The sequence below is a fragment of the Sycon ciliatum genome, chromosome 12 (assembly GCF_964019385.1).
Source record: "Sycon ciliatum chromosome 12, ocSycCili1.1, whole genome shotgun sequence".
Taxonomy (NCBI): domain Eukaryota; kingdom Metazoa; phylum Porifera; class Calcarea; order Leucosolenida; family Sycettidae; genus Sycon; species Sycon ciliatum.
Genome location: NC_088654.1, coordinates 17281423 through 17293636, shown reverse-complemented (window position 1 = coordinate 17293636; position 12214 = coordinate 17281423). Strand labels below are relative to the sequence as shown.

General features: G+C 46.8%; 1 protein-coding gene across 1 annotated transcript in view; it reads right to left on the bottom strand.

Moving 5' to 3' along the window:
• Window positions 1–382: 382 nt before the first annotated feature.
• The window catches only part of LOC135828039 (nitric oxide synthase 3-like), a 48663-nt gene continuing 36831 nt past the window's right edge, over window positions 383–12214 (bottom strand). The window contains 15 exon segments of the mRNA XM_065340474.1: window positions 383–1216; window positions 1801–1836; window positions 2575–2614; window positions 3300–3385; window positions 4488–4553; window positions 5430–5561; window positions 6073–6277; window positions 7238–7378; window positions 8427–8593; window positions 9440–9464; window positions 9893–9951; window positions 10173–10318; window positions 10626–10710; window positions 11306–11408; window positions 12023–12123. Coding sequence (XP_065196546.1) covers window positions 1004–1216; window positions 1801–1836; window positions 2575–2614; window positions 3300–3385; window positions 4488–4553; window positions 5430–5561; window positions 6073–6277; window positions 7238–7378; window positions 8427–8593; window positions 9440–9464; window positions 9893–9951; window positions 10173–10318; window positions 10626–10710; window positions 11306–11408; window positions 12023–12123 — 1605 coding nt within the window. The 3' untranslated portion in view covers window positions 383–1003.

The following is a 12214-nucleotide window of genomic DNA, read 5'->3' as shown; positions in this document are numbered from 1 at the left end:
GCGTCCATGCACACCGAACAAATAAAAAGAGCACGACTTCGCAATTCAGAATCCGGGCTTCCTTCGCTTCTTCATCAAAACTGAACACTAGAACAAGTACAGTTTTAGATCGCGAACGTTCTGCTCTCCAGTTTCTTGCAAACATTGGTGTGTTTCGAGATATTCAAAATTTGGCGGGTAAGAAAAACAAGCCATTCAAGCTTTGCACTCAAGGTCTGGTGTGACCGTGTCACCGGGATCACGCAAGCCAGCTGAGCGCCAGCGATAACAAGCCCAAAGTGGCTTGTTTCGGTGTGACCGGGGCCTTATGGTTGTTATTGTTGACAATGCCTGCATACCGGCCAGGGGCTAACCTGTTGACACCGGCCATGAGCTATTAAAGTAATTGATACAAACAAAGACATTTTATTATCATACTCGTGGATGGAGAGCCATGGAATAATTCATGGCAAAGAAACTGAGGACCAAGGAAGTACAGGTAACATTGTGATACACACTAACAACACCGATTACTTTATCTCTATTCGGTGTGCCTTTGTATGAAGATGAAAAATTTTCATACAATTTAATATCAATTATTTGATGACAGTGCAGAAACAACAGACGGAGAATAGAGTTGTATGTTTACTACTCGGAGTGTTCCGTTCTAATCAGAGACAGACTTAGGCAAGAGCCACTGAAACTCGGCAATGAAAGTCTGCAAAGAAATGAGAGAAATTTGGAAATTCTTTACTATGAAGGTACACGCATTGAAACACCACATCTTGTTTAGGCACATGCATTCCATGTGAGATTTGACTATGAGGTCGGGGAATTGAAGCAAAAAGTATGCTAGAACCCTGTACTGGAGATTTCAATCAATAGACAGAAAATCTGGTCAACTGCTGTTGCAGTCCTAAAATATGAGGTCGGGAATGGAAGCGAAAGACGTGCTAGAACCTTGTACGGAAGATTTCAATCAATAGTAACAAACAGAACATCTGATCACCTTGCTCTTGCCGTCCTAATTGTTCTCCTGGTCCTCGGGCACTTCTTCGACGCTCGGCCTTGGGCTTGTCTGCGATTGCCGTGGCGACGTTCCCTCTGCGCTGCCGCTGGAGATGCGCTTGGGCGGGGCCAGGCGGGGTTGCTGCTGCTTGGTCAGCGAGCGACGTGGCATCATGTTCATCTTGCCGCCGCCGCTGCTCGATCCACCGCTGGTGCGCCGGCCAGCGAGCTGTTCACAACACCGGGGCACAGAACACACAGCGGAGCAGGACGGTTGACAACACCATACGGGTTCTAGATAAAACAGAGAGGTTCCAGGCTGTCTAATAAAGTGCTCAATACTGAACGGCAGAGCTAGTTCAAACGATAACAAGAGGATGAAAAAAGTTCTTTTTTACTCCGAGTTTCAAGCACTAATCGATCATCAGAAAACAGCAATGAGCAACTATGGATACTGGTTGATGTTTCACCTATCGATAGATTTCAAAACGAAACTCTCCTCAACCCACCCACCGGTGACCCATAAACGAAACTTTTTCTCTTAGTGAAAAAGATCGATAATTACGGCTGGCATTAATGATAGCTGGACACTCTCCTCCATTCACGTAGATTGTTGTGCTCGTGTTGAAATTGAACACAGAACAAGGCTTTGACCCGCTGCAGCTCCGCTTTCACATGATATTGATCCATTGTTTTAAACTAGGGCTGCAGATCAAAATGCTTGTTCTACTTTCAATGTCAAAACGAAAAATGATGTTACTGGTAGCAGACAGGGTTAGTTCCGGGATTCAATGGACACTTTGGGTATCTTACCGCCATTGATGGGACAGGCCGGATATTGGTCTTGCCCTGAAAAGCACGCACACAAACATACAGACATACGCATACCCAAACACATACACACATACATAAAGACACACACAGGCACACATACATATACACACACGTTCAAAACACACACACACACACACACAAAGCACACCGACACACACACACACACACACACAAAAGCACACACACACACACACACACACACACACACACAAGCACACATGCGCGCACATACACACACATGCGCACACACACACACACACATGCACAAAACACACACACATACACAAACACACACACACGGTACAAAGTTACACACGGTACACAGCACCAATACTTGGGGCCTGGATTTACGCATTAATTAAAGATCAATAACATCAATAGTGGTTAAACTTCGGTTGTACGTCGACTACTCCCATTTAACTTTGGTTTTAGGTCATAAAAGGTTATAAGGTATCACCTGAACAATGCGGTACCTATACTGTCCACTAACACCACGGTACCTATACTGTCCACTAACACCACGGTACCTATACTGTCCACTAATACCACGGTACCTATACTGTCCACTAACACCACCAGTTACTGTACAATCAGCTCATGTGATAACATTGCACGGCATTGACCAACGGTACTGACGTTCTACGCAGTGTAACTTGTAGCTCCTTGATTCTCTTTTCTTCTTGTAAATTACTCCTTGGCTCTCCAGCCGTGTCTAACAATGCGGTACCTCTTTGCAGATAAAATCAGTCTTACCTTGACCATTGCTCGTGCCTTGACATTCATGAGCCACAGTCTGGACATATACGTACATACATACATACACGAACACACACATACACACACAGGCGCACACACACACACGCAAACACACACATACACACACACACACACACACACACACGCACACACCCACACAGTACACCGGTCATGTACGCATAACACATACGCAAGGAAGCAACAAAGTGCACCAAGCAACTCTTACCACCGACACCTCTGAACATCAGTGACATAGCTCAGGGGCGTCGGAAGGTATTTTAGTGTGGTACTGTCAGCCATCTGAAGTACAATTTACTCGTGGGGGAGATGGCTGAGCCGAAATTTTTGGAAATTTAGAGCCCAAATCAGTGCATTTTATTGATTCACGGGATACTTGGGGCAAATAGTGGTACGGTCAATACCGTAGTGACCGTACCATGTGCGAACCCCTGTAGCTGAAGAAACAGAATCTTCACACACACAAAAACCGTCGGTTCACAATTACGTATTTCCGTTTAGGCCACCCTGAACGAAAAATGTACACTATGTGTCTTGACATCTAGCATGGATTGATGTTTCAGCTATCAATGTTTTTCAAAATGCAACTCTCCTCTTTCCGCCCATAAACGACTGATACAGGTGGAGATTACAGAATGGTATGTGCAGCTGGCTTTCGCAGCCCAGGATTTTAAAAAGCGGAACGCGATGATTCACCGACTTACCGCCTTGCCGCAACCCTCTTGCTGTCGGTGACCTCCTGCGTCTTCAACGTCACTCCGAATATGTCCTCATGATAGCGACCAGTGGCCTGCAGAGTAGTGTATGTACGGGAAAGGGGTTTTCAAAAACATGCAATGCGCTCATCGTTTGTTGCACTTTCCCGAGAAGAACGTTTACTGAGGTGATCGGCGTCTTTAGACAAACATTAAACAGCTCAACTTCCACGCGGTAGATGATTTTTTAACTGAGATACACATTTGAAAAAAGAGTACATAACCCCAAGAGTGGAAAGCTCTGGTGTCCTAGCTATGGGTGCCCTGTGAGGTGCGCTGCCTTCTTGACATAGTGGAATGACTATCAAGCTGCCTGGATTTCGTATTTTTCGGGGTAGGCAGCAACGGTTTCACCTGGTAGGTTCAAAGGCACCACCTGTGCATGACACATTATGTACGAAACCAGCTTTTAAAGTTGCCGAGAAAAGCGTGCTTGGAAATTGGACACTGCAGTAGATCAATAGTAGCTGATTCACCAGTTCACGACTATGCACTGTGGGCAGTGCATAGCGCCAGGCCCCGTGCAAAGAGTTGCATACTCTTAGGGTTGTGAACTCTTGTCAAGAGTCTTGATCAAATTAATTTCCAAGTGCAGCCCAGAGAAGGCAATGTGCTCATTAAAATGTGAACAATATTTCAATTTAGATTTGGTGGATAAAGTTTCACGACTGGAGTATGGTGCATCGCTGGAACTGCTGTATAATCCGTCCCTGGCACTGTGTTAGCAAGTGCTGATTTCTCTTCAAGGTAAGCAGAGAGTGGATGTATGACGAGAAGTGCATGCCCAGCTGCACTATATCCGGGTGATCTCCAATGGCCCCTAGGGTAAATACTCGAGGTGCCTTCATATATGTATCACACTCAATCTGCTATTATGTATCACATGAACTGACGCATCCCTCCCAAAACACGTACACACACGCATGCGTGTGCGCACACATGCACACACACACACACAAACACATGCACAAATACACACGCACGCACACACACATACACACACATGCACGCGCGCACACACACACACGCACACACACACACACACACACACACACACACACACCAAGATACACACACACACACACACACACACACACACACACACACACATACACCGAGATGCACATGCTGACTAACCTTCATCTCGGCTAGATATGCACCGGCTTCTTCGGTGGACATGGCAGCATTGGTGACCAGGATGTTCTGAAGCAGTCAGCGCATAGTACACATTCAGTTGAATTACACACCTGGGTTACCTAGGCAACCCAGGAGAAAAACATGGCAAATGGGATTTCGGCCTTTGGCATCTCGTTGGTGGATCTGATCCATCCTCCCCACCATTTAGGAGCCGCATCTGACGCCTGATCATGGGGTGGTGTGTCTCGCGGAAGCGGAAAGGTGGTTCTTGACCCGTCCGGACATGAACCCGTGTAATTTTTAAACCCAGGTACCTAGGCAAACTTAGTAAAGCCAGGTTTCCCAGGCAACCCAAGTAATCCAGGCATCCTTTGATTGGTTGATTTTCGTATTTAAGGCTTTGAATCATCGTGGCAGAGTACCATACAGTAAGATCGGGCGCCGAAGAACACCTCGCCGAAGAACACCCAGGCTGGAAAACCGGCAAAATTTAAGAACAGTCCAGGCTAGAATTATCAGATTTAAGAACACTTTTAAAATTTGGAATTTCCACATGAGTGCAGTATGTGTAAACAGTAACTGCTACATGTACAGTCATTCCCATTTACGACACCCACTAGTTTAGAAGTACTACAATGTAGTCATAATAACTTAATAATATAATAAGTCATTGCACTACACGTACATGTACATGTACATGACAAACGCCATGACGTCACTCGACTCGCAGCGCGCGTGTGAATAAGAACGGTCTGGCTAGAATCAAAAATTTAAGAACTTTCCTAGGCTGCGCTCGAGCCCCTGCGTTCTTCGGCGCCCGATCTTACTGCAGTGGAAAAGGGGAAGGGAGAAGGGGCGGACAAGGGTAAGAAGAGTGGGGGGGGGGAAGGGAGGGGGTGGGAGGTGAGGTGGAATGGGAGAGGCAGTTGATGTATATCTTACCTGGAATGACCTACCAACACGGTCAGCCATGGACACATCACCGCACACGAAGATGTGGCCGTTGTTCTCACAGATATCGGTGACTAGCTGCTCTGCTTCTCCTTCCGCCTCGATCCTCTGCTGAACGTATTGCTGTACACACACAAACATGACACATGCACACATATGCACACACAGACACACATGCACACACACACGCACACACACACACACACACACACATACACACATACACACGCACGCACACACACACACACACACACACACACACACACACACACGCACACATACACATAGAGGACATGATACTGAACCTATTAAATTTTGACTTGAGAGTCAGCCATAGCCTCCTTCACTGGAAACATTACGTAGCTCTTTTATCCTTGGATTTTTGAAATTTCAGGGTTTGATCATTTCATTACATTGCGCACATATCAACCAAGTATACTAGTACGAGGCAAGAACTACCATATTTTCCGGCGTATAAGACGCACTTTCAACACCAGTAATTCGCCCAAACAAATCGTTGTTGTTTCTACTACGATGGTCAACTTAACGGTGATAAACCGGGGTAGAGGTCTGTATTTGGTGTCAGCAAATCTGGGTGCAACTTATACTCCGGAAAATGCGGCAACATCTGTACCTTAGGATGACTTGGATCTCTGGAGAAAGCATAGCAGACTTTGGTCAGAGATCCCTCGAGCAGATTCTCGCCGATCTCCGTCCGGTAGATGTTGTCGATCTGGTCGTGGCGACAGCCGAAGAAGAGCTTCATCTTGCCGAGACCAGTCTCGCGCACATCCACGCCCCGCGGCGCTTTCGTCTCTGAAGCGTGGCGACGGCGAGCCCTGCGCAAGGGAGAAAGAGAAGACGTCAGCGGTGAGATGAAAAGCAGCTAAGTACACTCATACCTCGTTTATCCGGGCGGTCCAGCACCGGGCACTGCACGTAACTTTGAAATGTACGTAAAAACTCCGAATCACGTACATGTTGATGGGGATAGGCCATAGATACTAGTATGGCATATGACGTCACTAATCCTGGAAAAAGTGACAAAAGAGTGGTAATATTTTTACTGAAACTTGTCCAAATGGTGTTCGGCAGACCGAAGTTACGTGCACTTCGGGGTCCGAATAACCGAGGTATCAGTGTACAAGGTGCTATGTAGTGTAGTTATAATATTATGACTACAAGTACATGTTCACACGTTGAAGGGTGAACATTGGGAGATGAATGGCAGACGTTAGGGAGGTGGGGAATGGACACAAGGGAGATGGAGAGCAGACATCGGGAAATGGGAGGGGGGGGGGGGGTGTGGAGCGGACACCAGGAAGAGAGAACAGACACCCAATAGATGACTAGCACACATGGAAATCCGATACCAGGGAGATAGAGAGCAGACTTGGGCAGAGAGGGGGAGGTAAAGAAAGAGCAGACATCAGGGAAATGATGTGGAATGTTTAATAACGATTAGCCAACACTGTGCATGGTTATATTTGGCAACACTGATCCCCGACGTCATGTCAGGTTGTGCATACAGTAAATTTCCAAGTAAAAATGTACAATGCCTTTAGGAACGTCTAACTTGACGGAGAGGACTGGGGAAAAGCCAATCTTGAAATTGCCTGTCCTAAACCCTGCTAAGATGTTGGAATATGTGGTTAGTCGTAATTTGACTGTGTGCTGCCTGAGTGTGTGTGTGTGTGTGCAGGTATTTTTGATGTGTACGTGTGTGTGTGCCGTTGTATATGTACATGTGTGCCTGTGTCTGTGCCCATGTGTAATCATTTTTTTCCTGTGCGACTTACTCTTCAGTCTTCTGGTTGCCATGGTACTGGATAAGATAGAGACGACGCTGCCAGAAGGAGCGGAACGGAGCAATGCCTGTTCCTGGACCCACCATGATAACGGGTGATTGATAGTCTTCCGGTAAGTGAAACGACGGTGCCCTGAACAACAACATAGCGTGGCGGCAAAGAGGATAATAGTGTGATTATGAGTGATATGTTGTGTAACGGAAAGGGTCATACTCTCAGATACAACGAAACCACTTGGGACAGGAAGGAGTAGCGGCATTTATTATGGGGGACGAGGAGACGGAGACAAAGACGAACGACTACATTATGGGGGAGAGAGAGAAGAGAGAGAGAGAGAGAGAGAGAGAGAGAGAGAGAGAGAGAGAGAGAGAGAGAGAGAGAGAGAGAGAGAGAGAGAGAGAGAGGAGAGAGAGAGAGAGAGAGAGAGAGAGAGAGAGAGAGAGAGAGAGAGAGAGAGAGAGAGAGGAGAAGAGAGAGAGAGAGAGAGAGAGAGAGAAGAGAGAAGAGAAAGAGAGAGAGAGAGAGAGAGAAGAGAGAGAGAGAGAGAGAGAGAGAGAGGGAGGGAGAGAGAGAGAGAGAGAGAGAGAGAGAGAGAAAGGGAGAGTGATTGAATGAGAGAATGCACGATAAAGGAACTGGGTAGCTATGGAAAATATAGGCGTGCGAGTAGCTACCCAGGCCAATGGAACAAAATGTAAGGACGAGCGTGAATACGGGTGAATGCAGGCCAGTTTGGGAGCGGTAGATTGTACGGGAGGAATAGGTGCCTAACAGATACACAGCACTGCTCAATGCAATCCAGTCGTGTCACTTAAAACCCCTTTGACTGCTGATCCCGTACTGTTACGGGGTTCTAGATGACGCCCAGGCTCTCAGCCCGGACAATTACGGGATAACTGTAGGTCGCGTATTGATGAGAATTCACGCGGGTATGTTCAAATGATTGTAACCCCGTCAATTCTTACTCGATTCTCACAATCGAAATGTGTAGGTCGAAGAGAAAGCTCTTGGCTTTCGATTGCAACAATCGCCACAAACACACACACACACACACACACACACACACACAGACAAACACACACACACACACACACACACACACACACAGAAAACACACACACATACACACACACACACACACACACACAACACCAATGAAGGTCGTTTTCAACCGACTCACTTCCGGACAAAACAGGAGACCTTGTCACCTTCCTTCAGTTTGCTCATCCATGTCGATGACACGCCGTGATGTGTCGTTTCCGCCTTGGTCGTATAGGTCACCACAGCAACAGTGAGGTGGACTTCGCCGGGGCAGAGTTTCGGACATGAAGAAATCGAGTAGAAACGCTACAGCAGAATGGGCAGAATCGTGGAAATGAGTATGGCTGAGAGTATTGACTATACACAGCACCAGTTATAATACAGCGCTGCTTCTTCATATTCAACTGAGTAAATCAGGTACGCATAGGGCTTTTTTTGTGCAGACAATGCAGGTGAAATCCAATGCAGCCACATTTGCTGCACAGTTAAAAGTGTTCATAATAATTCTTCCTCAGCCGGTACACGTCAGGGATGGTTCAATTCATGAGCTACACATTTTCTCACCTCACCACCCTTGCAGTTACATTGGCACGTAGTAGAACCTGTAACTAAAGACCACCGTGACTAGCGAGTCGCGACCAGCCTGGTACTACAGACCACTTCGCCAGGTGCTGACGATCCCACATTCATATATTATTAAGGTTGTGCGGCGCCAAACCTCTAAACTAAGGACCACCTGCCACTAAAGACCGCTTTCTCTGGCCCTAAGGGGTGGTTGTTAGTCACAGGTTTTACTATACTTAATTATTATACTTGTACTGTAATACTCTTGTTTTCTCTTTTACCGACGTAGAATCTTGCCTGCTGCACACAGCTAGCAAAGACTCTGAGACCTACGGTCAGACGGACTGGTCGTATATCACTACCACCGTCGCTGTGCGGCCTTCACTATGCATCCATGTCTGAAGGTTTATGGGCTTAAAAATGCATGTGCAGTGCTCTGAGACCTGGTAGAATCACACCGAAAGCCTCCTGAAAAAAAACCCGCAGCTTACCGCCTGCAACAGTGGGACTGAGCGATGATCAGCGAGACGGGTATCTTAAGAGAGGGAACTCGTCCAGGAACTCCGGCAGCGTCGCAACTTGTCGTACTTCAGTCTTCGTACGCATCGGAGCCCTGCGCACACCAACACAGAAACACAAAACAAATTGTTACATCCCCTTACGGACTAACATTACATTCACTAGCTGCAGCATCATGTGCTCTCGCAAACGATCATAGACTCCTAAGCCCAAGTAGGTTTTCTTGCTTATGTAGGTGAAACAATGACCAAAATCCCAATCCGACCATGGGCAGCCAGGGGGGGGGGGGGGTGGGGCGTCGGACACGGTACGGTCCACTACGGTATTGACAGTACAGGTACCAGGACCAGGTACCCCGTGAATTAATAGAATGCATTCATTTGGGCTCTGAATTCCCAAAGGTTTCAGGCTCAGCCACCCCTCCCCACGACTAAATTGCACTTCAGATGGCTGACGATACCACACTAACATACCTTCCGACGCCCCTGGCAGTACATAGCCGTGTAGTGGAAATATAACTACGAAAATGAGCTCACCTTTGCCAATGCTTCCAGCTTCGTCTTATCAGCATCGGCAGTAGGCTGAGGAAAGAGAAAAAATACAATTTAGAGTTAGACAGCCATCAGAATGATAAGGGAAAGGGAATTTTGTTTTACGTACGAGATGTGCAAGCACAGTATTTGGAATCTACCATTGTACAAGGGAAGACAAAATGGCACTGATCCTTCAAAGGATCCACGCCTTATTTTACCGCTGCACCCCTTGCACTGTAACAAAGTGGCCAGCATTGATTTATCCCTACCGCATCTTTGTCGACCAGTGACACCATGAACGAGATCATCTGCGGTGTGGGCGGTGACGTGATGTCCAGGTATGATGTCAAAGCATGGCGCAGTGAGCATGGCTCTGGTAGTCGCTGCGACGCAACCCACTCATTGTTATAGTTTCCTGGAAACAGAGGTGTATGGCAAAGAGGGGGGGGGGGGGTGTAACAGCACAACATTGAAAGAGCACTTTCTTGGTCGGTCACAGTGAATTGACTTGGCATGAAGACTCCAATGATGTCAGTGTATTTGGGAAAGAAGGGGTTCCCGTTTGCAACTTTTCCTTCAAACTGATGAAGCAGAGGTCTACCTGGATTAGCTTTACTTTAGTTGAGTGCGAGTACAAACATGGCGAGTGCACTTGAAAAACATAGCACTATATTCATGTATAGACTTTCCTCCAATGCAGCACCCGCACACACAAAACTGACCGTCTTCGCCGCGCTGCTGAACTTCAAAGAGAAGCGTAGCGTCCGGGTCCACGTCCAGCTTCAGCTTGCTCAGCGCTGCCTCAACCTGGGAATGCAAACACACACACGCACACACACACACACACACACACACACACACACACACACACACACACACACACACAGAACAACAATAGCAGCAGTATCATCAGCAGTTGTGACTTCGGGAGCGGAAGTAACGGCAACAAACGGCAACAGCGGCAGCAGCAACGGGAACAATTGTTTCCACAATACCAACAAAAGAACATAGCAGCAGCACCACTAATACCATCAGCATACCCCCCCCCCCCCCCCACACACACACACACACAAACACACCCACGGTAGCAACAGCAACAGCGTCAATAGTCGCAGCAGCAACAGCAGAACATGCTGGGCCTGCCAACTGATAAGCTGATGCTCAGGAGAGTACCACCTCACACTCAGTAGTCATGCATGCTTTAAAAGGCATGTATTTACATGTATGTATGCGCAATCCAAGGTCACCTATAAGACAGTATTTTCCCCCCGGTAGTCACTCATGCTTTGAATGCATGTACTTACGTCAGCACAACCCAAGGTCTTTGCCATAGCTTTTAAAGGTCAGTATTCATTTCCCTAGTACCCCTGGCAAAGAGAGTATATCTGGCTTAGCGGCTTACCAGTTCAGTGCTGTTCTCCGGACAAACACCAAGATGGTCGCCAGGGTTGTAAACCAACAGCTGATTGTCACCGGTCTTCATTTCCACAAGGATAGTTGAACGACTGCAAATGAAAAAAAAGGAATACAACAGATTGTAGATAGAAACGGGTTTTGAAAGTGCTTTCTGCTGTAAAGATCAAGTGTGCGACGTCTTGTACGCTCGCACTCTTTAAAAGTCAGTCCATGCCGATAGCAGTAACTGTTGTAGCTATCGACATGCATCGACAAACAGAACATGTCGGTAGAATACTGTAAAAGCCATATATATATAACGAAGTGCTAACTCTAACGAGTTAACGAGGAGCAATCTGTCGTTAAAATAGAAATCGTTATGTATATCTGTACAGAAATCGATACATATACTGTCCTATTGAGCGTTGAGGATGAGACAGAATCGTTACCTTTTGGTACACGTAAACTAGTCAATTTTGGGAAATCGTTATGCATGATGCGCCTCGTTAGAATAATGGCTTTTACAGTAGAGGATATTGGTTGTGTGAAGCTGGTGCTTTGCATGAGTTTTATATTGTGTTGGGTTTGCGTTGTGCAGAGCTCACTGATTTGTCAGTTTGAGCACTCTGGCAAGGTACATTCGGGCCTGGTTCAAATCTGGCTTTGGAAAATTTATCTCTCATTGCTTTCAGGTTCGGCCTCATTTTCTCCGCGCTGCGCTGACAAGTCCACAAAGGACGAAACAGTTCTGTCTGCAGATTTAGTATTGTGATTGATGATAACAATTTTGTATGACGGATCACCCGCTGTAAGTGGGAAGGAGAACTGCATCAAGAAATGCCCGAACAGCTCACAGCTCACACTATTCGTTCTTAGTAGAGACCGGAGGTTTTTCCCCTGGTGAGAAGGCAGGATT